Raw genomic sequence first — 26,565 nt, 5'->3', positions numbered from 1 at the left:
TAATGTCCCTCTGACCCAACTTGTGGATGCGTGTTTGTGCATACTGACGTACAGGAAGGTTTGCCAGCACTGTACGTTGTGTTTAATAGCTGAGGTTTTTGATAGCTAGTTTTATCTGATGCGGTTTGCCAGCATCAATCTAAAATCACTGCTACATCAAATAAATAAATTTCGATGCATTCCTATGGGAAACCGCAATTCGCAAGACAATTTTTTCGCAAAACGAATTGACTCGCGGAACGAATTAAATTCGTCTTGCGAGGCACCACTGTATTGGTTTATTAGTAGTCCTCACTCTGTTCACAAAAGTGATTCAAAGCGAGTTACAGAAACAAACATGGAAAATAAGAGTAAAAGCAACCTAAAATGCTCACCGATAAAAGGGCGTATAAAAGAGTGAATCCAACTCAACCCAGCCCACTGAAAAGATAAGCAGAAGATTAACATCCAAAAAGCATGGGTCAGTGAAAATATCTGGTGTCCAAAAACAGATAGGGATTGCATCAAGCATGCCTTCCTGGGGAGAGCATGCCACAAACAGGAGCCACCACGGAGAAGGCCTGTTCTTGTGTTGCCAACCTCTGCACCTCCCTTGTGGGAGGCATAACAGATGCCAGCCTGTATCCGCTGCCCCCGTTGCCTATTTAATCCAGATTTACCCTTTCCGGGTAAAACAATCCAATCAGGAAAAGGAAAACGCCCACTGTTGCCTGCCAATGACCTGTCCACAATATTAAGCCCCTGTCTGGAAGCCTCTTGATTCTGACGGTCTGTCTGAGGATCAGCAGAGTGCTTGTGGCAGTTGCTCTGGTTCAGCATGTTTCGTCGTAGGTAGTTATTTGGTCCTAGGGGCCAAATACTGCTTTGAAACTGTTCTGTATTGCACCATGTCTGTCCAGAGGTGTGATTTTCATTGTCTACGTGGCAGGGTACTTTCTAAGCTCACAGACGGTGGCAAGAGCGCACCGGAAGAGAAAGATGCCTTCCATAAGGACTCCTACCCACCTGTCTCTGGAGGAAGCTGATACAGAGGAGCAAGTGTGCTTTAAGGCATTCCTAAACCAGCTGGGAGCTGACAGCATCTTTGAAGAGTGAGTGCATGCAAACCTTATGCTAGTTTCATACTGAATCTCACAACACAGGATCCAGGCAAAGGAGGAATAGGGAACAGGTGAAAGAGTTTTGGGGTTGAATGCTGCACCTAAGCTTGAGTTACTATATGGGTTGTGGAAGTGGAAAGCTTGTAGGAAGATGCTCTGGATCTTGAAGATCATGCTTCAACACCCTGAGTTAAGGAAGTAGCTTTTGGGGCTTGAAAGCTGGGATTAGTCCTACCATTGGGTAAAGGGAGGCAACCACCTCAAGTGCTGGGATAAAAGTGCTATGGGTACAAGCACAAAATGGCTGCCACAGGGAGCAAAAAAAGAGGTACTTGATACCAGTAGGTACAGTCACAAAAACGCAACAGTAATAGTTAATATGGCCTAGACACTTTCCTATTTTATCTATTAACTAGTTATTTTCAAAGTGACATGCATGACAATAAGAGGTATTTCAGCTTTTGCAATAGCTGCTTTACAGCTCCGTTGCCTTATTGATCCACATGCTTGTTCTTAGGAAGAAACAAAACTGCTCTCAGATCCTAAGAACAGTTGAGACAGGCTGCCTTGGCTGAGAGGTCCCCTGCGGATTCAGGGGGATCAACAGAATATTCGCTGAAAAATGAGACAATCTTCTCTCTTGCAGCCAGTCAGAAATCTGGAAGATTTGGGTGCAGCTCCGACAGGATGAACCCCATCTGCTGGGAAACCTGAAAGAATTCTTGGCTAAAATGACACACTTGATCAAAGAATTGAGGGGCGCAACAGAGACATTGCAGTTAATACTGAAAACGTAGGTCACTGGATGTACGGGTAGAAAGACTCCAGGAAAAGGGAATTTGGAACCCAAAGGGTAGAAAAGGTTGGAGTGAATAGGGGGGCATACATAGCTCAACAGAAGAGGCCGTGGCTTTCCTTCAGAAAAGTTTCCCCCAACCTGCTGCTCTTCAGGTGTTTTGCAGTGTAGCTCCCATCAGCCAGCAAAGCCTCGCTGGATGAGTCTGATGGACGTTATAGTGCAACATATCTGAAGGGTACTAGGTTGGGAAAGGCTGTTGTGGAAAGGCACAGGCAGACCTAGCGGACAGTTAGCTTGGTCCCAGCCAACGGCACAGGCTGGGGGCGGCACAAAAATTGCACCTTGGTGCCTCAGTGGGGAATCCAGCCACTGGCATGGACCTTTGCAACAGCCCTCCCCATGAGGACACCTCTACTTGGCCCACCATCCCAGCATGGCTGCTGTTCCCCGCCCTCTGCTCACTTGGCTAGCCCTGAGAGCAGCCTTTCAGCAGATATGGTGACTGAGAAACATTAGGCGAGGCTTTTAATTCACCACTGCTGATCCGCTTTCCCCTGGTTTCTTTCCCACCTTGACCAGCTTCCAGCGCATGCACCCCTGAATGTGTACCCCAGAGAGCAAGGGCCATTGACTTAAGCGTGGCTTACGTCTGAGTAAAGTGTGCTCTGGGCACAACCTCCAAGTTAGTGCCTTTCTTCTGGCGCCTTGTCGGAAGTAACAAGAAAACAAGCAAGGTATTGTCAGAAGGTCCTGCCTCTGGCTTGCCAGATTTAGGCTGCCGTCCTGCGTAGCCACTTTCCTGGGAGTAAGCCGCATTAAACTTGGAAGGATTTACTTTTGAGTGTACATTTAGAGGATTGTGCTGTTAAACACCCAGTTTAAGAATCATTTGAAATGATTGAATTATGTCAATCTTTTTCTGGAGGTGCCGATACATCTCCTTGCCAAGGGAGCCCCCAGGTATGGCTCTGGTCATAGGTTCAATTCTTGTCATCTCCTTTTAAATAATCATAATCTCAGCATAATTTTCCAGTCCTAGCCTGACACGGAGCCATGTTGAGATCAGCAAATGAAGGGGCCTAGGGACAATTCTGCTCTCTTAAGGCACATGGGTAGGCATTGTGGTCCTTTCCAGATATTGGGGGCTTTGACTCCCATCCTCCATGAACGATGGCCAGTCTGGCTGGTGCTGATGTGAGCTGTAGCCCATAACGTTTGTAGGGCACCATGTTACGAACCTTTAAACACCTGGTGGAAACTCTAGCTCACATGGTCCTCAATTGTAAAATGTATGATGATCTCCGCCAACAATTCCTAGACCAACTATGTATCCCAATATGGAAACCAGAGACAGAGGTTAAAGGTAAAAGCAACTCTGGGGTTCCGGTGCTCATCTCACGTTATTGGCTTTCAGGTCATGTGGCCAGCATGGCAAAGCCGCTTCTGGCGAACCAGAGTAGCGCACAGAAACACTGTTTACCTTCCCGCTCCCCTATTTATCTACTTGCACTTTGACATGCTTTCGAACTGCTAGGTTGGCAGGAGCTGGGACCGAGCAATGGCAGCTCACCCCGTCGCGGGGATTCGAACCTCCAACCTTCTGATCGGCAAGCCCTAGGCTCTGTGGTTTAACCCACAGCGCCACCCGCGTCCCTGAGACAGAGGTTATACTCTTCCTATTACAGGGGAGAGATCAGGCACTCACCAAGACAGTAGCTAAGTTCCTCTATTTGATCTTTTGCCGCTGAAGTACATTACAGGACCCTGCCCTTGTTGGAGACCCACAGAGGTGAAATAGATTGTTGGCCCCTCTTCCTTTTGGCAAGCGACTGTACTGATGATATGGCAATGAGATCGTACTGGCCTATTTACTTTGAATGTTTGTAAGTGATGCCAATAAAGGTTTTGATGCTGATATTGATACTGATAACTTTAAACAACTCTGCTTTAAAGCCTTCTTGTTTGCTCCTCTGCGCTAGGCGAGTGGCGGATCACAATAAGGAGGTGCAGCAGTTATATGAGGAGTTGGAGCAGCAAATAGACAAGGAGACAAGAAGGCTGCAGCTTGAGGTCGGTGCATAACTGGATCATGTGTAATTCCTCAGATTTATGAGAAGGGGTGCGCTGAGTTTTCCTTTTAAGTTCCTGCCCTCTCCCAAAAGCTCAGGGTGGATCACACCGTTTAAATCCTCGTTAACAACACATGATGGTGTTGTTGTTCTAGTGCTGCACAATGACCCCAGGGGCAGATGCCTCATCATAAGACAGTCAGGAGGAGAGAGAGCTGCAAAAAAGGACTCTGATCCAAAACATGGAGAAGGAATAAGGCTGCAATCCTATGCACACACAAGGCGGGAGTAAGCCCTGTTGAACTGAATGGGGCTTGTTTTGAGTAGACGTGTAAAGGACTGTACTGTAATCGTCTTTCTTTCTAGAAACTTTGAAGTTGTTACAGTAAGTGCCACACTTTTTAGCAATAACGCAGGTGGCGCTGTGGGTTAAACCACAGAGCCTAGAGCTTGCTGATCAGAAGGTCGGCGGTTCGAATCCCTGCGACAGGGTGAGCTCCCGTTGCTCGGTCCCAGCTCCTGCCAACCTAGCAGTTCGAAAGCACGTCAAAGTGCAAGTAGATAAATAGGTACCGCTACAGCGGGAAGGTAAACGGCGTTTCCGTGTGCTGCTCTGGTAGACCTGGAAGCTGTACGCTGGCTCCCTCGGCCAATAATGCGAGATGAGCGTCGCAACCCCAGAGTTGGTCACGACTGGACCTAATGGTCAGGGGTCCCTTTACCTTTACCTAACAAAAGAGGTGCCGGTACTGTGTATCCTTGAGTACCCCTTGAAAAAAAGCACTGCTCTCAGGTCCTTGGCAAACATCTCCCTCCCCAAATATATCTAATATTTGCTTGTAGCTGGCTGTCTTAAGGTGACTATTCTCTGTTATGAAAGTTTTACTTGTAGGTTTTTTTTTTTAAAAAAAGGATATTATAACACTTATAATGCCAGGGGCCTTCAGAGTTCCTTATTTCTTAATAAAGGGCAAAAAATATTAATATCTGACTATACACAGTGTGGTTTGGCTTGATGTCATTGCACAATGGGGAATTCAAAAAACCAATCAGCCATATAACACTTCACACAAGGCACTAAAATGTCACGCTATTTGTTCCATCTGTGAAGACAGAAATTGCATGTACATTGCAGTCAGAGTAGGTTTCATTCCCCTTCCTCCCTTCATTATTCTATAATATAATATATAGAATCTAGATACTAACAGCAAACCCATTATCCAAATATGGATCTTAATGTAGAAAAACCACTCACAACCATGCTGAAGAGGAAGATATCAGAAGGCTTGGGGGAATCTCAAAGTTGGGAGAAGTACAACAAAATATGTAGAATAAAATTCAGGGTGGGGGGAACCCCAGAACAGCTCAATAGGGATTGAACATGCCTAGTGGGCACAGAATGCTGATCAGGGAAATGGTGTGGAAACGGAATGGAGTACCCTGAAAAAAGATATAGTTGTCTGAAAGCATGAACAAGAGCAAACCGTGCTGCAACTTTTTGTTGCATGCTCCACTTGTGCTTTGGCTCAAATGCAACCAGGCCTCATGTGTGAATGTTCCCTGGAAAGCTATAGCTTCACCACCTTTGTTTATTGCAGAGTAAAACCCAAAGCCAATTCCACAGCGTGGAGATGAAAGAGCTGCTGGATGCCAGGGAAAGGGAAATACAGCATTTCCTCGATGTTCAAAAAGAGGTAAGGTTATCCATGTGACATGAGGAAATAGCACCACCTACTGGAAGCATCTCCTCTTGCTAAAGCATTTAAGGCCAACAAAACCATCATCCACATGTAGGGTTGCCATATGTCCTCTTTTCCCAGGACACATCCTCTTTTTCATGATGAGAATCTCCATAGATTCGAGTTGAAGTTGGCAAACGTGTCCCCTTTTTTGCTCTTCAAAATATGCCATCCCTACACACACAGCTGCTTGCAGTGTGGCTGAATATTTCTGATATAGTCAACATGATTCGCCAGCATCATGACCTCCTGGTGTTGTTGGACTACCAATCCCATCAAAGGATGGAAACTGTAGTCCAGCCGTATCTGGGGACACTGCATTGCTACCCCTGCTTCCAATTACTCAGGGACCATGGCTTTGTTTCACTGAAAAAGCTCTCACACCATTGTCCAGCCACAATAGGGTGTGATGTTTGGTACTCTGAGATAAGGCACTCCAGGAAGAAGAATCCTGGGAACTATAGTTTGCGTTTCACAGAACTACCATTCCTAGCACCTTTAACGAACTACAGTTCCCAGGATTCTCCTTTCTGGAAGGGAGAGGAAATGTGCCTTCAATGTAGGATGTGAATGCAGCACTCGTTAGCCTCTGGCCCTGGTCAAAATGGCTTCAGTCTCCAGTGTGTGTGAGGGAAAGACAGAGATTGTGAATCAAGGTAGCTACTGTATTTTCAGCTGTTTCATTACTTTTCTACTGACCACCTGAAAGGAGTTTGAGAACCTCATGTCTAAGAGGCTTGACCATTTTACTTGCAGAAGGGAGAAATGTAAGAAAGTAAATAAAATGAAATGTCAACCCCACATTTCCTGCAAGGTTCTCCCCCCATTTTTATCCTCACAAGAACCCCATGAATGTAAGTTAGACTGACTCCGTGAGCTTTGATGGGATGAGCGTTTGAATCCTGTTCTTCTTCTTCTGTAACCACCACACTGCTAGTTTTCTTTTACTTCATTGAACACTTTCCATATTCCTTTCTCAGCTTGAGACGCAGTTTCTCAGTCTTAGAGAAAAGCAGCACGTGGCCAGTACCCAAACCCAGGAGCTGAAACAAACCAACATTGCCCTTGAGGTCCAGCTACAAAAAACCCTCAACCAGCTTCAAAAGACCCAAAGGCAACTGGATTTCATGAGGGGTAGAGTATCTCAGTTACACAAAGAAGAGAGGTGAGCCCTAACCGCTACAGTGTCACCTTTTTGGGGGGTGGGTGGGGAGGTAGAGAACCCCTTTTGTAGCCTAACTTGTGGCAGCTATTTCATTAGAAGGCTTTCCAAGGTTCAACGAACTAGCTTTGATCTGGTGGAAAAGAGAGTGGCTTCCCCCAGATGCTCTTGCACTGGGAAGTAAGTGTTGCATCATCAGAACACCTACTGCCCCTGACACCTGTTCATTCGCTCCATTAGTCAGATTTGATGATGAGGTAAAAGCAGAATAGCTCAGCAGACTGGACTATTTGCTGCCCCTTGGAAGGGTTGGTGGTGGTTAGGCTATTTTGGCCATTGCTTCTGGCATGGATACCTCCCAAAAGATGTCACTTTCCAAAAAAAAAAAAAAGCAAAAAGCTACAGTATAATTTGAGTGCAGCAGTTCCGCTGTCCCTCACAGCCCCCTTGAGATAATATGCACTTCCTGCTTGCACTGTCCCACTTCCTGTTGGCACCATTGCATTTCCTGTTTGCATCCCGCCGTCCTCAATATATGCCGCTCCATGCATTGTGGCACTATTACTGCTACTAGGCTTGTGCCCCTGCAGAGGCAACACATGTTAGTATACAGCAGACACCCCCAAACGCGGCCCTCCAGATGTTTTGGGACTACAACTCCCATCATCCCTAGCGAACAGGGCCAGTGGTCAGGGACGATGGGAATTGTAGTCCCAAAACATCTGGAGGGCTGAGTTTGGGGATGCCTGGTATACAGGGACAGTGACAATGTATCCCTTCTTTCCTTGGCAGTGGCAGATCGCCAGAGGAAGTCTCTGTCAAGACTGCTCAGAGTCAAGAGGTATTTCTTAATTGTTCACCTTGCATCCTTTGCCACTCAGAACTGCCCCCCCCCTATGGGATGCCACTATAATTAGCAGCCTAAATGTTGCCCTGGAAAGGCTGCCTAGCTATGAGTATTGTATGTTAATGCATCTGACATAGTGCTTTCAATCAGCAGATAGGATTATGGGAGAATCTAAGCTCCCATGGGCCCTGGGGATAATATCTAGCACCCTACATACGGTATATAATAGCACCATTAGAGCAATCTGGTTACTTTAAATCAGGCTTTCCCAAGCATCTGTTAATCAATGCACATTTTTTTTTCTTCTGAACCGAAATTGGAGGCACCCTTCACTCAAACTATCCAAAATGATTAATGCAACACAATCCCTGTGCATATTTACTTGGGAAGTAAGGCTCCTTAAGTTCAAGGGTGTGTGTAGAGGATTGCAGCCTTAGATTGCACCCCTATGCACACTTACCTGGGAGTAAGACCCACTGAAGTCAATGGGGCTTCTAGTTGAGTCTTTCATATCATAATTTATTTTATAAAATTTATATACCACTTGATTGTAGGGGGGAAAAACCCTCAAAGCGGTGTGTAGACATGCAAAGGGATTGCACTATCAGAGTTTACAGAGGGAAAAGAGACCAATTTTCATTAGAGGCTATCTCCCATATCTCTGCATGAATCAGTGTTCTGGACATGCCTTCTGTGCACTGCAGATAGAGGCAAAATCAGAGCAGTGACTTGTGATGAGATTCAACAGGCAGCCTCTCCTAAGTGTGAGCGATTCAGTTGCATGTCTGTATCAGGACTGATCCAGTCTCTCCCCCCCCCCCCACGAGATTAGAAATAGGCAAGGCCAGTGCAGTAGATCATGCAGAGATTCAACAGGCACTTCCGGTCTGCCGCGCTGGAGAAAGAAGACGCAGGGACTGCGAGCTCCGCAGTCCCTGGCATCGCGGAGGGGGGGGAATTCCGCGGGGCGCGTGGATTTCCCATAAGAACTTCGGGTTGAGCATCCCGAAGGCTCAGAGACCGGCGGGCTCCGTTTTCGGCGATTCCTCCGCTGCCCGGGGACCCAGTAGAGTCCCCGAGAGTCAGCAGAGTTGGAGTCGCGGGAGCCATTTTGGTCAACATCGGAACCTCCGTAGAGCGAAGCCCCGAGTCTTCTACCGGGCAGCGGCAGATTCTCCCAAGAACTTAAAAGACATATGCAAAGTAAGTGAAATCTTCGTTGGGACTTTTTGGATTCTAAATCTAACAATTTTGGAAAATCGGAAGAGATTTAAAAACGGGAGTCGATCTCTTCCTAATGGCTGATTAAGAGGCGCATTAAACATTCCAAAGCCGAAAAAGATACTTTGTCTCTAGCACCTGAAAGAAACAAAGACTTTGTATCCCTTTACAAATTCCGGTGCCGCTACCTCCCAAGGATCAGTAAGTGCACAAAGGGAAGGCTTCATTTGACAGCTGTCAAAGCTGTCAAAATTGCTAAAAGACAAGGAAACCTGTAAAAATTTGTTCAAAGTTCTATTGGTTGTAAGATTTTATTAAAAGATAAGCATCTGGACCTAAGAGACGATTTTTTGTGGAAAAGTTAAAGACAATGGATGGAATAACCAAGATGGAGGAAAGCGTGAGCGAATGGAAATTTCCAGTGTGCTCTACCTCCTAATCTCCTGCCAGTTTGTGGTTAGAAGGAATGAAAACAATGTATTCATCAAGCTTCCAAGAGTCAGTTCTGAACTATTTAGAGATTTTGAAGGACATTCACAGGACACTGCAACACTCCAGTTTAACATGTTCAGAGACTTTGATTCAAGAGCAGGACTTAGAGGACAATGTGGAAAGCCTACCTGAAAGTAAAGAACAAGAACTGGACTTTGCAAAAACTGAGGTGGATTATAAAAAAAGTGACTTGGAGGAAGAACAACAAGGACTTGAAAAGGAAAGTGACAGCTGCCAAGAACAACAAAATGAATTGAAGACTGAAGAAAAGAGGGCTTTTGGAGGGGCTAAAAATTGGGCATGGGTAACCGAGGGAAAGGAAAGGCAGAGGGAGGGGGGGGGACAGAGGCCTGGATCTGGAAATGGGAAAGAATGGGTGTGGGGTAAAAAATTTTTTTAGTTAAAAAAGTATTTTGGTGATTGATTAACAGTTTCTGAAATCTTGGCTTGATAAAGGACTGCTGATTCAAGGGGGGAAAAGGACATCGGGAGGAGAAGGGGGAGCGAATAGATATAAAACTTTAGTTTTCTGGAGGGAGGTAGAAGAATGGCTTGGGAAACAATTTTTAGATTTGTATTAATATGATTGCGTTCAGATAAGTGTTTGGATGGAGGGCCGCCTTTCCCCCTCTCTTTGCTCAGAAGCACCTGGTGGCAGGGGGTGCTCTGGGGAGGAGAGGGGGAGGTGGAGGGAAGCCCAGACACAAAAATGGAACCTTTGAAGTGCTGCGCCTCGCAGGTTCCTCTTGTGGCAGGAGGGGACTTGTGGGGGGGGCAGTACGAAGAAGGAGGAGGATTAAGTCAATATTATAAGGATAAGATTTGGAACTGGATTAGAAAACACGCCATAATTAATTAGAGAAGTTAGGAAAACCAGGAAGAGGAGATCTGAGGAAGTCATAATTACAATGTGATGAATATAAGAATGGGGAATTTTTTAAAAAAATTTTCTCTTTTTTTCTCTTTTTTATTTTTTACTTTTTACTTTTTGCGTTTGTATTTTTTATGGGTACTGTGTTTAAAGGAGCAGCTGTGGGGAAACCTGCCCCCAGAACCCCTCCGTCCTTGTCCTCTCAGTGGCAGGGGGGGGGATGAGGGGGAGGGGGAGGGGGGAGGTCAAACCCAGTCTTATAATGGACCCCTTTGATTCTCAACACCAGCGGGTGCCACAGGTGGCAGAGGTGGACTCGTGGGTGGGGGGTATTTGAAGGGACAGAAAATATACTGTATGTCATGTTTGTTTTGTTTGTATAAAAATCCAATAAAAATTATTTTTTTAAAAAAATCAACAGGCATCCCCCCCATATCAACAGGCACCCCCCATAAGTGGATACTGTACTGAAATTGGTAGTAAGTGATCCTTATTTCTTTTTCTGCTTTTCTCCCATTGTGATTCTTCTAAGGGTCATCTGAGTGCAAATGAGATGAGTTCCTCTGAATTGGTGATGAGATTTGGATACAATCCGAGTGAGGATACACTGGGCAGCTCTGCTCAGAAGTAAGTACCAAATACTCCTTTAATACATTTAAGTGAGGAAGCGAGTGGCAGTGGTTTTCTTTGAAGCTCAGTCCATGCTCCGGCACCTAAGAAGTTACGTTATTTCTTTCTGCAGCCCTGACATTCTCATGAACTTTCACGTGTGCTGCAACCAGAAAACCAAATGCATGTTTGAAAAGTATCCTGGGGCCAAACAGATTAGAATAGATTTAATATTTGTATGCAGCTTTGTCATTGATCTCAGAGTGGTTCAAGAACAATAAACAGGGCTTCCCCCACTGACACTCCATCGTTAGACAATAATAATAATAATAATAATAATAATAATAATAATAATAATAATGTCCCACTACATTAGCAAGACATTGCCATTAGCAAGGGCTGCCAACCCCCAGGTGAACCTAGTACATTCATTTGTTTTGTCTGCCTAGCTCTTAAATAATGCCTCAAAATTAACTCTGGCAGACTTTTTAGCTCTCCCCCATAAAATAAAAAAAAAACTGCTTATCAGTGAATTGTAAGGAAGAGCCATGGAAACCAGCAGAGTTTAGAGTACGGTTGATCTTGAAGATTATAGTATTCTTTAGTGGTTTTAAAAATACCCTATTACCTCATTTTTGTGGAATGACTCTCAGTTTACCAACATATTTCTATTTGGTCTTTTGATATACATTACTGCTTTCATCCCTCATTGTGTTTATAAGAAGAAACATGCATGTTAGAAACAGATAAACTCAGTCTTTACTCTGCGAAAGCAACAAATGTAAGAGCCCAGAAGTCTTGCTGGTGGTTGAGTTAGCATTTCATAGGCCCATGAGATCTTGATGTTCTCCAGCAGGAATCGTGCCCTTTTAAAGCCTTGTTTCTTACTTTCCTTATCTTGTACCAAATGAGTGCTGCTATATCCATCATTTCCCCATAGGGCACCTGGTGGTGTGGCCAAAGCCAACTCAGAATCTAGAACTACTAGAGTGATCTCCATTGAAGAGGATCCTTGGGTAGACTCTGTTGTAGAACCAGAAAAATATTTCCCGCAGGAAGTCATGGACCAAAGCTCTTTGCTTAGAGAGCTGAATGATGCCATAGCAGCAGTAAACAAGGTGTCTGAATCATCAAATAATCCACAAATAGATAACTTTGGTTTTCAGTTCTTGGGCCAAATTAGAGAGAAAGGAAATTCTCAGCAAGGAAAAATGCAGGAAAACTTAACTCCATATGATGCTTGCTCCAGAAACTGTGATCTGCAGAAGAGAATTGCTGAGGCTCTTCCTGGCCGAGCTTCATGGCAAAGAGATGGTCTTCTTAAAGAAAGACTAACTTATGCTCTGGAGGTGAAGAATGAAAACATCTCTGAGCCACGAAGGGAAGTCAAAACTCTAGAGTCAAAGCAGAGAGGATGTCTTCTTGTTCCTGAAGTGCAGTCTTCTGTTTATGAAGAGTTGACAAGTGCAGCCGGTGACTATAAAGAAAGCTCGATGCAAGGAAAGACTCTCATTTTAGAACAGGCGATCCAACTTCACAAGCAAGTTTTAAAGTGCAGTGGTATCAGCTGGACTCAATGGCCACCTGCTGATTCTGAGCAGAGAGTGGTAGAGCAATCTCCAGAAATTAAAACATCAGAGAGAAAGATACATGAGACTCAACACCCCTCAGTGGAAGATGAGCCGCCTGCTCATTCTTTACCCAGAATAGCCCTACCCAAGTTGGATGAAAGATGTGAGCCAGAGATCTCCGTTTTCCAAAACCACCAGTTAGAGAATATGCTCCAACCGGGGTTGCAGACACAAAGCACAAAGGGCCTAGAAGCAACATTATCAGAAGACAAAAGAGAAGGATGCATGGATTTGCCAGGGTGTAGGAAGAATCAAGAGGTCAGGGTAGAAATAGATGAGGAAACAAATGTCAAAGCAGAAGCTGCAGACTATCCAGTGGATGTGGATGCGAAAGAAACTTCCAAAGACACCACAACCGTTTGCTTTTGTCCAGACCACGTGTATAACGTGCTCTTTGTTGGAGACTCTAATGTTGGCAAAACGTCTTTTTTGCACCGACTGCAAGATGATTCCTTCGATGCAAATATGACTGCGACTGTAGGTATGAATCCATCTTTCACTAGCAGGTAACAAGAGAAACTGGGTCATCTCTCCCATGGGAGCCAACTCCTAGGGGCCAAGGGGGCTTTGCCCCCCAATAAGATATTTGAGGGAGCCAGGACCCCCCAAATTGATAGGGATTGCCAAATGGTGTGTGTGCACTGCATCATGCGATCAATTATGTAGGACGGGGCTTACTTGCCCCCCCCAACATTTTATTCAAGTTGGCACCCCTGGTCTCTCCCCACCCCTAGGCTAGACATGTTTTTATTTCTAAGGCTCCTAACCCCATGGGGTGTGTTGTCTCTGTTGTCTCTCAGTGAGTGTTTGTGTGTGGAGATAAACCTCCTCTTCCCATGTACTGTGTGAACCAAGAATTGGACTCCCTGATGCCCATCTTTAATTAAGAAAAAATAAGATAGCTAGTTGCCTGCTTTGTATTTATACTCCAGTTTGGCCTATATTTTTGTATGATTAGGCCACTCTTGGACCGGCTTGCCGTAAGGAGTGGCAGTGACCCTGAGCTCTATATACAATATATTACACTCCAATATTAGAGATTGACCTGCGTTATTCCTATTGTTAGTCTTATTTTGCATGAAGTTTTACTTTTGAAAGAATATTACCAGAGAGGCTATAAAATGCTCCAAATTAGATATTTTCCATAATTGAGCATGGTTTTCTTAATAGAAAACATTCCCTTGAAGGAAAGAGCATGGTTTTAGAATGAGAGGAACCAAGTGGGAGTTGAGCGAGGCCAATTCTCTTAGAATCATAGAATCATAGAGTTGGAAGAGACCACAAGGGCCATCCAGTCCAACCCCGTCAAGCAGGAAACACCATCAAAGCATTCTTGACATATGCCTGTCAAGCCTCTGCTTAAAGACCTCCAAAGAAGGAGACTCCACCACACTCCTTGGTAGCAAATTCCACTGCCGAACAGCTCTTACTGTCAGGAAGTTCTTCCTAATGTTTAGGTGGAATCTTCTTTCTTGAAGTTTGAATCCATTGCTCCGTGTCCGCTTCTCTGGAGCAGCAGAAAACAACCTTTCTCCCTCCTCCATATGACATCCTTTTATATATTTGAACATGGCTATCATATCACCCCTTAACCTTCTCTTCTCCAAGCTAAACATACCCAGCTCCCTAAGCCGTTCCTCTTGAAAGTCTGTTGCAGGCATCTGCATAACCAAAAGCAATTTAGAAGACATAATTCGTTTTCCTCCTCTATTTGGGGCTGGGGAACACCACCCAGGTCACTGTTTGTCTGCATATGCAAGATAATTGGTCCTAGGGCGCATGCTTAAGCTAAGTAGGTATCGGTCCGGTCAGTGTCTAGATGGGTGATTGCCTGGGAACAATACACCCACCAACTTGGGTTCTGTGAAGACAGGTGAGATATAAATGGAACAGAATTGAAACAAATAAATACGTCAAAGGATTTTTAAAAAACTCTCCCTGTGTTAAAACATCTCCCCTCAAACCCTTGCTAAGCTGGCAAGTACACTGAGTCATATCAAGAATCAGCTCCAGCTTTTCAACAGCCCTCGGGCAAGATGTCCTTGGTGGGCTCTCTTCCCTGAGTTGGTCTACCTCCTTCGCTGTCCCGTCTCCCTCTGGGCTCACATTTGCACAACCGCCCAGAGAGAGAATGCAAAGCCAACTGAAGGATGCTGCTCTGCCTCCTCACTCTTGTCGCTGCATGCATGCTCAGAGAGGGGATTGACAGCAAGGACTAGTTGCAGAAGGGCTAGTAGGAGGCTCTGGGGTGACGCTGATCCCCCTGCAAGGGTCTTGGCCTTGGCAGATGCCCAGCTACGCCTACTCCTGATGTCTGACCTCCTCTGTCCCACCCCAGCCCCCGTCAGTAAGTTAAATTTATCCACATGGCCACAAGGGGTCCCAATCCCAATGTAATTTGAGCTATGTAGAAATTCAAAGGACTGCAGCAAGAAGAGTATTTTTTTTATCTATAGGGCATTTCCAGCTCATTTCCTCCTAGCGTGGTCTTTCGGTTTGAATGTTCTCCTTTTTTTATTTGTATGAAGGTTAGTCAACTCTAAAATGGAAGGAAGTCAAATCCATTACTCCATGTCAGGTTTGACACCTGCAAAATTCAGATAATAAATCTGAACAGGTTTCTCAGTGTTCTGCTACCCTTGCTTTTATTAATTTCCCCAAGCTCCAGGGATGGAAGTGCTAGAGCCCTGCTGTGCTTTATTCTTATCAGTACAGTTCCAGCTTGTGCTCTTCAGCTCTTTGAAGTGGTTGGAGATGTGAAGTGAACTTGATTGTAAATGGCTGCAATGTATCCCTTAGGAATGGACTATCGGATCAAAAACCTCTTTGTGGATAACAAGTGCTTTGCTTTACGCCTGTGGGACACAGCCGGCCAAGAAAGGTAGTGTAAGGTGCTGCATCTAGAAAAAGAAAAAAAGAAAGTATAAAAAATGTTGTGGAAAAAAGTACACATTTTCTCCCCAAAACAGATACCACAGTATCACCAAGCAATTCTTCCGGAAGGCTGATGGAGTTGTATTGATGTATGACATCACCTCAGAACATAGCTTTGCAGAGGTGCGGTACTGGATGAATTGTATCCAGGTAAGGAGAGCAACTCTCTTCCATTATTGGTTTTGTTTCCCCTGCTTTCGCTCTTGGTGATTGGGTGATTGCATTGTTGAGTTTGGACAACGCAGTCCTGTGTGTGTTTAATGAGAGGTAAGTCTCACTGCAGTCAGTTCCGTTTCCTTCCAGTAAAGATGCTGATGATTACAGCCTTATCCACCTCTCTATGATTTTATTCCATGCCATGGGCTTAGCCAAGGGGGGCAAGGAGGGGCAGCTGCCCTCCCAACTCAATAAAAATACATAACTATCCAAGGTTCTGCCCCCCCACCAACAAAAGGCCCGCCTCCCAAAAAACACCAAAAATCCTGGCTACGCCCATCTCCCGTGTGGCTACAACTGTGGACCTGATTAACAACTGTACATGATGGTTGCTTGCTGTAGCAGTTCAAAAGCACTTCAAAGTGCAATTAGATAAACAGGTACCACTACAGTGGGAGGGTAAACGGCGTTTCTGTGTGCTGCTCTGGTTCGCCAGAAGCAGCTTTGTCATGCTGGCCACATGACCTGGAAGCTGTACGCCGGCTCCCTTGGCCAATAACGCGAGATGAGCGCCACAACCCCAGAGTTGGTCACGACTGGACCTAGTTGTCAGGGGTCCCTTTACCTTTACCTTTATGATGGTTGCTGAGTCATCATGAGATAGATTTGCTGACATGTCCTTGTCATGGAAGTTGCAAACTAGAAAAATCTGTACTGCTTTTTAAAAAAATATATGCTGTATATTCCTGCGTATAAGACTACTTTTTAACCCAGGAAAATGTTCTCAAAAGTCAGGGGTTGTCTTATGCGCCGGGTCGCATTTCTTATCTGGCGAGTATATCCCAAACTCTATATTTTAACTGGAAAAGTTGGGGGTTGTCTTATACGCCCAGTCGTCTTATATGCCGGAATATACGGTATGCTAGAAAGTGCATGATTGGTAATTAAAATAGCAAAGGGCCCGTGATCATTAGAACTAATAGATGCTGGAAAAGTACAGATGCTGGAACATACATGAGTGCTTTTGCTTGGCTGGAATGTCTCACTGAACTGTAATAATGCCTTTTTTTCTTGCTTGTGTGGATGAAGGATGGAGAGTTTTGTGTGTGTAGAAACTTATGGCTTTTGCATGGTTGGAATGCACCCTACTATACAAAGGTAAGAGTCAGATCTGTTGCTATGCCCACTCTTGCCTCTGGCCACACCCATGTTGCTCAGAAGGAAGTGTGGCCTTTGGGTTGAAAAGGGTTTCCCATCTCTGGGACAGAATGTTGAACTAGAATGCCTTGAATCAAATCCTGGGCAAGAAAATTATTCCATCCATAAAATGGGGGCCATTCCTGGTCAGCCTGAGCTTCACAATACTGTTATGAAGTTTTATTTATTTGATTTTGTTAGTCACATTTCTACCACAGAGTGACCCAAAATGGCTTAACGTTAACACCAATTGAAAACCTCTAATAATTAGTTTAAAACACACCTAAACAGATGCAACAGATCGGGACTTACTGATCACACTAAAAGAGGCCACAATACCACCCTTAAAATTAAGAGCCAAGAGATGGGTAAAGAGAAGAATCTTTGCCTGGCACCTAAAGAAAAAGACAGCACTGAATAGAGCAGGCATCCCCAAACCACAGCCCTCCAGATGTTTTGGCCTACAACTCCCATGATCCCTAGCTAACAGGACCAGTGGTCGGGGAAGATGGGAATTGTAGTCCAAAACATCTGGAGGGCCGAGGTTTGGGGATGCCTGGAATAGAGCATTCCACAAGTAGGGGCCACCACTGAAAAGGCCCAAGCTCATGTTGCTACCCTCCAAACCTCCTGTCTAGGGGGTAGATGAAAAAGGGCTCAGATGATAACTGTTTAGGCCAGGATGTGGGGAGAGGCGATCCTTGAGACCTGAGCAGCATCAGGCTTTATAGGTCAAAAACAGCACTTTGTATTGATCCTGGAAACAAATTGGTAGCCCATGCAGTCCTGCTAGAATTCATGCTATATGTTTAGACTGTCTGCTTCAGAATTCTATACCATCTGCAGTTTCCAAACCACTGTTTAATGAAATATGGGAAAGATTTTGCCTTTTCTAAGAGATATGGCAACTTACTCAGGTACTGTATCTAAAATATGGATGCAAAAATGAGTTGAGACAAGAGGACCTCTCATATTTTCAACATACTTTGGTTTTCTTAATTGTCAGGAACCAGGAAGGATTATTTTGTAGCCTATCCTATTTGTAACCCCTGTAGAAATGCAGTAGACGGTCCTTTATCGCTGTCATTTTGGTTTCAGCTCATATTTGAAGAAGCATGTGCATTTCTTCACAGGAAGGAGCAGAAAATGGAGTTGTCATCCTTCTGCTTGGTAACAAAACAGACTGTGCTGCAGAAAGAAGAGTCTCTTCAGAGGACGGTGCACACTTGGCCAAGGTCTACCCTTTAGCTTTCCTCTTATCTTTGTAATGCCTTCTCCCCTGAGTTTGGCAAACCAAAACAAAGTCAGAATAAATTGAAAGTAATATAATGCTTTTGAGGTTGGTTGATTTAGGCCAGAGGCATAGGGGAAAATCTAATGCACTTATATGTATTCACCATACCTGCCAAGTTCCAGCCTGAGAAATAAGGGACCGGAGCGGAAGTAGCAGACCGGAAGTAGCGCTGCCGCCATTTTGGAACTGGGCAGAGCATGCTCAGAAGTGACTTTTGATGCTGCTGTGCCCAGTTCCAAAATGGTCGTCGCACCAGCCGGAAAAAACAGGGGGTTTCCCGGGGAATACGGGAGACTTGGCAGCTATGGTGTTCACCTATGGCTTGGAAGTGACCACAAAATCATAACGCTCTCTTCCTCTGATTGCTCTTTTTTTTTTTTTTTTGCTTCTCTTAACTAAATCCAATTGTGCTTAATGACATCAGGATGTAGGAAGAGCCCTGCTGGATCAGGCCCCAAGTCCGTTTAGTCCAGCTTCCTCTTTCCAACATTGGTCAACCAAGTACCTGTAGGAAACCTACAAGGATATTAGCTTAGTTAGTAGAACTGTGCAGCTTGAGATCCTCAGCAACTTAGTTGCAAGGATCACATGGATTCTTGATTACCACTTGTAGCAGACAAAAACAACATTTTGAGGGCAAAAAGCACCACACAGTTAAAAAAACAAACCAACATGCATGGATTTTTACTGGGTGGGTGGAGTTGCCATTAATTTGGTGGTCAGGAGTCTTGGGACCTCATCAAGAGATTCTGATGCTCTGGTATAGGTGAACATATGGGGTTTGCAAGGCTCGTTCCATGTTTTTCTCCATAGGCAATGGAGGTGTCCCTTTGCACCAGAAGTGGTTTAGTCATGACCCAGAAAGCTGTCTGACAAATGACGGTTCCCTCGGCCTAAAAGCGAGTTGAGTGCCACGTCCCATAGTCGCCTTGGACTTAACTGTCCACAGGTCCTTTACCTTTACCTTGTATCTTTTAAACCATGCACCTTTGTCTGAGTCTTGACTCTTTTATGAAGAGGTAGGATACCATTGATGGAGAAGTAGATTGGGCTAGTATTTTGCACTCTGTGGGCATGGATCCTTCCCACTCCCCCTGGCAGCTCACTCAACATAAGCCTTTGCCCGAATGTCATGAATAATTTGCTCTGTCTGTGGATATGCAGTAGCAAAATTTGCCAAGATAATTTGGTCAACGATGAGATGTCAGGGGTAGGGTGGATCTCTGCAGCAGGAATAGAGTCACGTTTGATCATGTTCATGGTAAAAAATGTGTAGCTACGAGGTCAGGTGGTGGAGCTGAAAGTTGTTGTGTTTAGTTGGTCTCTAAGGTGCTACTGGAAGGATTTTTTATTTTTTATTTTGACTGCGTCAGACCAACACGGCTACCTACCTGTAACTTGTGTTTCCCCAATTAGGCATAATGTTTGTCAACTATCACTGCTTTAAATGATGTGCATTGTTTGTTTTGCTCTCCTTTTTTTTGCCAGGAGTATGGACTCTCATTTAATGAATGCAGTGCTGCCTTAGGTCAGAATGTGACTGAATCCATGGTCAAATTGGTAAGGTGGGTAACTGGTGGCTTTTCAGCAAACAGCATGGACTTGGTGTGGCATGGGAGCCGCAGCAGATGGTGTGGTGGGGCTGTGGCTTTCGCCAGATCTCTGTACAGCTGAGTTGCTGCAGCATACTGGGACACAGAGGTGGAGGGCTGCAGCAGATTTGAGGTTGGCATGGTGCAAACCTGCTGGCAGGAGTGCCAGATTGGCTCCACTAGTGTGTTTGCACCATGCCAAACATGCTGCCATCGTGCCGCTTCTCCCTTCCATCCTGGTATGGTGCAGAGACTCAGCCAGATGGAGGTCCACTGCTGGAGGGGGGTTGTTTTGTTTGCCATGAACAACAGCACAGACAACAACCAATAAATGCCTATAACACTCATGTAGTTGCACAGTCATTATAACAGCAATAGATGAGAACATCTTGAGGGGAAAATGTGTTTTCCCAGATACCAAATATAGAACATCAAACATTCTACACAGGGGCGATGCAGTAAATTATTATGCAGAAGTTTCTTCCGGATAGGAATTTTGTAACACAGGAAATAGCCCATCCATATTTCAGTAAACTGTTTTTACAGATTGCCTGAATGTGATTGAAATTGTACCTATGTTCACACAGAACACTAAACCTGGGTTTAGAGGTACATGGGGTGACTCAGCTTCCACAAGCCCAATCATTGGCTTTACAGTGAAGCGTTAGGAATGTAAGGCTGTTAAACATTATGCACACCCCATTTAGTCCACATGCAAAGTGCTCTTCTCATTCTACCCCTCTTCCAGTGAACAGACCACAAATTGTTAAGTAAATTTTAAACGCTTTATGAACAAAACATTCCAAAGGTCAGATTCATGCATTTATGCAAGCAGCAGCAGGAGAACATAGGCAGAATACTCTTGGGTAGAAAATACAAATACGGAGTTCCAAATATGTGCTGTAAGCCTGAAGCTTGCTTAGACACATCTTCCTTAGCCAGTGATGTGGTGCAGAGAGAGCGGGAACAGGAAGAGAAGGCCAGAGACGTCTTTCCCATAGGGCCTAGTGGCTCGTTGCGCCAGGGTGCTGGCCTCTCAGGGGCGGCCCAGCGAGTGGGGGAGCTGTGCGGCTTTGCCAGTGGCTTCCCCTTTCCCTGCATGCCGCCAGATGGTTGGCAGGGTGCAATGAGCCACTAAGCCCTATGGCTCCTCCTCCTCTCCCTCGGCCGCGGGAATCCCCTCAGCTGCCTGTCCCCTCTGAGCCGCTGTTGTCTGAGGGAGCGGCAGGAGCGGCAGTGGCAAGAGCGGCTCCTCCTGAGGGGCCTCCTCCGCATCACCGGTGCCCGCTGCCCCACTACCACCACTCCCTGGGGCACTGGCGGCGGCATGGCAACTGCCTCCTGCTCCTCGGGCCGCTGGGCAGCAGCAAGAGCGCTGGCAGCGGGCTGTCGTTGTCAGGCAGCAGAGGAGGAGGCGCCCTGGAGCCTCACAAGCGAGCGCGGGGTTCTGGCGGTCTGGCCAGCTGCACTGCGGCCACATCGGCGGTGTCTTCTGTGGGCGGTGGCTCCTGGGGCTGCGAGGTGGTCCACAAGTTGGGCCCCGAGTTCTAAATTTTGGGAAAGGGAGGGGGCGCCGGAGGGATCTTTGAGCCATGGCGCCGGATGTGCTTAAGACAGCCCTGGAGAAGGCTTCACTTCCTCCTTCATTGGAGAAGAGGGGATGTAACTTAGCTGAGTCTAGGAATCTAAATCTGTCGTCTTTACCCCTTCTTGCACCAACTACCGGTAGCACTCATGCAGTTATGTTTGAGTGCAATTTCCCACAAAACCATGCTTTAGCATTGTGTGAACACAGTGTAAGAGCTTCTGAAAATCCTCTAGACTTGAGCAAAATACTTAACATGTTCCCCTCTATGTTTATCATGTCAGGTTGCTGAAAACTCATGAAGATAAGTTCAAGCAGGAGATTTTGGAGCTTCCAGCGCCATCTGGAAAGAAAAGGGGATGCTGCTCATAACCAAAAGGCAGAAGATGAGATGTTTAAAGCTAATGGCTTTCAACAGATCCTTGTGGCTGTTATGTGGTTAGACATGTTTTGTTTCTCCTTGATTTTGGTGCTCAGCCCACCTTATATAGCACAGGAACCTTGCCAATTCACATTGGCCAGATTTTACATTGGTGTCCCAAGGCAGCTTTCAAACCTTATATCCCTCCAGATCTGTTCTTTGCTCTGTAAACTTTATTGGCAACAGGCCAGAGAAGAATTTCTAGTTCATACCAGTAATTTCCCCCTCCCAATATCAAGCTAGTTGCTATAAGCAATTATCTCCTGAAATATGTGCCTTATTATGCCAATATTTAACAAACTTATTCTGATTCTGAACAAGTTTTTGCATTCTGAACAAATTAGTTTTTTGCTCCTTCTCTTTTCATTCTTATATAACTCTGTAAGCTTTGCATATTAATACACTTTCAATTCCTACACTGTCATGGTTGGTAAATTCTTTCTCAATGTTTTGTGTAGCATGATTTTGCTGTTAACAGTGGGGTGGTACTTGGAGGAAAGACTTAGAAGCTGATCTGAGGGCACAGGCAGGTTCATATAGGACAAAGCACTCACTAAAGCACATGGTCCTCAAATATTTACAAATATTTTAAAATAATAATCAGTATAGATTCACATTTAGAAAAATGTAAGCATGCGGGATTCAAGTTAAACAACAACAGTTGCAAAGCTATAATGTTTTCAGCTGGAAAACCGTAATGCAGAGCTTTCCAAACTCTGTGTAGCAACATGTTAATGTGTCAGCTGCAGTGTGTAGGTGTGTTGCTCGAACACCTATAAGGGGTTAGTTTAACCTCTGGTTTGCTAGCAAAACTGAATTACTGTGTCACGAAATTATGCATGTCTAAAAAGTGTGTCACCAACATTAAAAGTCTGGAAAGCTCTACTGTACTGTAATGTTATAGTCAGATCCCCTCCTCCTTTCTACCACCTTTTGTTTTTCCAACATCCATGTATAGCTGGGATGCTGCACATAGACAAAAAAGGTTTCTTGTAAATGCTATTTCAGTTATGCACAGAAGGTGGCGCTTTCCTTGCTTCTAGCTACCCTTTCCAAAGAGATATAACAGAAGGCGACTGCCTTACAATTGCTTGATTTTCTCCGTAAGATGGCAGCAAACACAATTTAAAATTCATCATTGATTGTATTAACAAGGTTGGGTCAATCTGAATTTCTTCCAATTTGAATTTCTTCAAATCTGTAAACAACTTAAAAATCAACAACGGTGAAATTTGTTTTCTAATGAAAACAGCTGTTTATAAGCAAATTCCACAAGTATGAAGAAAATCCACATGCTAATCATAAATCAGCCTGTAAACAAGAACAAAACACTGTGTTCAGTGTCTGCTCAGAGATAATGACAATAATTGGAGCATAAATAGTGCCAAGTGTGCTGCATTTTAAATATTGTTTTGCTTATAATACTTGCCTCTCGATTCTGCTACAGCTTTGGACTTGAGTTTGCAGGCTCAAAGATTAAAATACCATGCCATCTGACAGGAAACATCAGCTTAAAAATATTCAGCTTTGTGGCTCTAAAATATTTTTGATGACAAGGGTGCTATTTTTGTAGTCATCCCAGATTCCCAATTGGGAAGTGAAAATGCTGCAGAAATCTGGCTCTCAAATGGATACAAAGGGAAATGAATAATAAAGTAATTAAAAGAAATGTGAGGGGGCAGCCTTGGAACCTCCTTCTTCTGGGATGGATTTTTTTTTAAGTCTCCAGGAATGTACCCTCTAACCCTGTTAGGGCAGGGGTAGCAAACATGGTGCCCTCTAGATGTTGTTAGACTCCAGCTCCCATCAGCCTATTTAACAGTCAAGGATAATGTGAGTTAGTCCAACAATATCTGGAGGGCACCACATTGGCAATCCTTGTTAGAGGCTTGAACAGGCCACTAAACTCTTCATCCCCTCCCTGCCAACTGAATCTCTTTTTCTTTTTCCAAACTTTTTCCACTTCAACTAGAGCAAAGGAACTTCAGAGGGAGTATGCAGTGTGAAACATGCTATCACTTGCGGACTGAAAGAAAACAGGAGCTTTAGCGTATTGTGTTAACTGGCCTAACAATTCCTGTGTTATCAACTATTTGATGGTTGTGTGCAGTAATTATTATCACTGTACTTTCCCCCCTGTATTTCATTTCCCTCTGACCTCACTGTTTATAATTCCTCCCACCCCACCCCATACCTGCAACTCAAGGTAACAATGTAAGTTTCCAGAAAAATGGACTGTAACCCATGCAAGTGTATGCTATAATAAATGCGTTAGTCATCTATTAAGATGCCACAAGCCCTCTGGAAATCTCAAGATTCTGTATAGCTCAGGAACATAAGAAGAGTCAATGGCCCATCTTGTCCAGCATCCTGTTCTCTCAGTGACCAACTAGATGCCTGTGGCAAACCAGCGAGCAGAGTGTGAGCAGAAGAGCACTCATCCGCCATGCAAGTATTTGGAAGCATTGCTGCTGCCTGACTATGAAAGCAGAGCATAGCCATAATAGCTAGTAGCCATTGATGGCTCCATGAATTTGTCTACAGTAATTGTCTTTTAAAGCCATCCAGGTTAGTGGCAATCACTGCCTCCTGGGGGAGCAAGTTCCATAGGTGGACTATGCACTGTGTGAAGAAGTACTTGAAACCATAGGTACTTAGGTTTTATTTTAATTTTAGAAACATATATATTTTTGCTTACTTAGGGATTCCCAGGAGTATATAGAAATCACTACCTTCTTTTTGGGTGCCCCAGTTTTCCTTGCAAATAGACATGTACTCAAGCACCTAACGGAGGAAATGAGGATGATGGTTCTTAGCTATATCCTACTTTCCTGAAATGACTGAGTGAATGTTGAGGCAATCGCCAGGGAACCTGTTTGAAAATGTCATCTACCAACACTATGAGCCCAGGGCTGGCAATGAAGACTGCAATTCTGTGCCTCTTACTACTTGGAAGTAAGCCCCACTGAACTCAGCGGACTTAACCTCCACATACAGTATTTTGCATTAAGTTTGATCTCACAGAAGCCATCCTGGACGACATTCTTACAACTGTTCAACAAGACAAGTTTAGTCAAGTCCGACTCTTTGTGACCCCATGGACCAGAGCACACCAGGCACTCCTGTCTTCCACTGCCTCCCGCAGTTTGGTCAGAGTCATGTTCATAGCTTCAAGAACACTGTCCAACCATCTCGTCCTCTGTCGTCCCCTTCTCCTTGTGCCCTCCATCTTTCCCAACATCAGGGTCTTCTCCAGGGAGTCTTTTCTTCTCATGAGGTGGCCAAAAGTGTTGGAGCCTCAGCTTCACAATCTGTCCTTCCAGTGAGCACTCAGGGCTGATTTCCTTCAGAATGGATAGGTTTGCCTATTTGTGTCTGCTCAGAAGTAAACCCCCCCCCCCCCCCCAGTTCAATGAAACTTCTTCCCAGATAGATATCTATCTACCTATCCATCTGGGACAAAGCTCCTTCATTCATTCACACCCTAGACCCCTGTGGGAACAGGGGGACAATTCGAGAATGAGTTATTAACAGTCAATGTCTTTCTCCAAATGAATAGTTCACTTTTTGAATAATAAGAATTATAAGTCAGAGGGGGGGGGATAAGGATTTTAGAGATGCTTAGAAAGGGCATGGCCAAAAAAAAAAAGGTTGGGAACCACTGCCCTAGACAGAGGATACCAGCCAGCATCCCACTGCCAGTCAGTGTGGAGCAAAACGGGTTCGGCAGGTTTTGACCCAGCTGAGTCCGCTTCAGCCCCGTTGACCACCAGGGTGCGGCCTTCCTCACGAGTAAACGCCCACGTGACGGGGCTGCACCGCACGGCCCGAGGGCCGCTGACCACCAACTGGCGACCATGGGCGGCGGCTTATCGAACAGCGGCGAACTAGAGTCCCTTTCCGGGGTGGTGGGGCGGCCGTTCAGGCGCCTCCCAGCGAGGCGAAAGTGCTGCGGGGAATCTGCGGCCTCGCTCCCGTTCCGCAGCCCGGAAGCAGGAAGCGCCAGGCCCAGCCCTCCTCCGCGCCTGCACGGGGAGCGCCGCTCCCATGTTCGCTGCTGCTCCGCCTTTCCAGTCTGGTGGGAGCCACCCGGGCGGCGGTTCATGGGGTGAGGAGGCGCGTGGGCGAGGGAGGGCCGCTTTCAAGTGAAGGCGGGAGAAGCCTCCGGGTGTGTGTGTGTGGGGTGTCTCTTGGCCGCTTGGTGGGGATGGGGGGTCTCGTCGGGAGCCTGGGCATGACAGGAGAGAAGGGCAGCCCCAAAGGCGGGGCGGAGTGTCCCAGGCCGGCTGCCCCCTTCGGAGGAGACCGGGGTGTGGGGGGCCAAAGCCCTCCAGGCTGCTGTCAGAGGCCGGTGCTTTCGACGCGCCCCATAGTTTGGAATGTCAGTGGCGGTCAGTGGGAGAGAGAGAAAAAGGGGTGTTTTAAGGGGTAGCAGTAAGTTCCAGAAATTGTGGCCCAGCGCTCCCTTAAGTGGGTTCTAACATGTACGGTGTTTCCCAAATAGCTAAGTACTTTGGACCCCCTGTTTTTCGAAAGCCAAGCACAGAACCCATCCTTTTGTAAATATTGATAACTCCACGGTAGTTTTTGTTATATGAATGGTGCCACGGACCCCCTGGGTGGGTTACACGGACTCCCTGGGGTCTGCGGACTAGCAACTGGGAAGAACCACTGCCTAGCAGAAATCTGGAAGTTTGTGTTCGACATAAATAAGCCTGTGCTTTTGTCATTTGTGCTTGTCGAGGTTCAGATTTCTTGCATCTAGTGTGTACAATCTTACCAGTGTTACATAATCCCTGAAGGCATATAGGGTTAGAATCTCTGGTATGTTGTTGATTTCATACAG

The 26,565-nt window shown here is 45.4% G+C and overlaps 2 protein-coding genes across 3 annotated transcripts in view; both read left to right on the top strand.

Annotated features, from left to right (window-relative positions):
- Positions 1 to 24,174, top strand: part of RAB44 (RAB44, member RAS oncogene family) — a 33,761-nt gene extending 9,587 nt beyond the window's left edge. Inside the window, exons 4-17 of one of the 2 annotated variants that reach the window (XR_004693036.2) lie at positions 929 to 1,091; positions 1,747 to 1,893; positions 3,879 to 3,969; positions 5,567 to 5,662; positions 6,688 to 6,872; positions 7,662 to 7,710; positions 10,833 to 10,927; positions 11,850 to 13,021; positions 15,340 to 15,421; positions 15,510 to 15,624; positions 17,961 to 18,062; positions 19,610 to 19,686; positions 21,583 to 21,736; positions 23,692 to 24,174. Coding sequence is in view for 1 of the 2 variants with exons in the window: in XM_035122490.2 (XP_034978381.1) it covers positions 929 to 1,091; positions 1,747 to 1,893; positions 3,879 to 3,969; positions 5,567 to 5,662; positions 6,688 to 6,872; positions 7,662 to 7,710; positions 10,833 to 10,927; positions 11,850 to 13,021; positions 15,340 to 15,421; positions 15,510 to 15,624; positions 17,961 to 18,062; positions 19,610 to 19,686; positions 21,583 to 21,670 (2,462 nt within the window). In the remaining variant the exon portion in view is untranslated. Of the gene's footprint in view, positions 1 to 928; positions 1,092 to 1,746; positions 1,894 to 3,878; positions 3,970 to 5,566; positions 5,663 to 6,687; positions 6,873 to 7,661; positions 7,711 to 10,832; positions 10,928 to 11,849; positions 13,022 to 15,339; positions 15,422 to 15,509; positions 15,625 to 17,960; positions 18,063 to 19,609; positions 19,687 to 21,582 lie in introns of both variants that reach the window. The other variant, XM_035122490.2, reaches the window with a different exon arrangement.
- Positions 24,175 to 25,577: 1,403 nt separating this feature from the next.
- C7H6orf89 (chromosome 7 C6orf89 homolog) overlaps positions 25,578 to 26,565 on the top strand; it is a 36,978-nt gene continuing 35,990 nt past the window's right edge. Inside the window, exon 1 of the mRNA XM_035122978.2 lies at positions 25,578 to 25,827. The gene's annotated coding sequence lies outside the window, so the exon portion shown is untranslated. The remainder of the gene's footprint in view (positions 25,828 to 26,565) is intronic.

The sequence above is a fragment of the Zootoca vivipara genome, chromosome 7, assembly GCF_963506605.1.
Source record: "Zootoca vivipara chromosome 7, rZooViv1.1, whole genome shotgun sequence".
Taxonomy (NCBI): Eukaryota; Metazoa; Chordata; class Lepidosauria; order Squamata; family Lacertidae; genus Zootoca; species Zootoca vivipara.
Note: the sequence above shows the minus strand (reverse complement) of the source record. Positions and strands in the feature narration are given on the sequence as shown.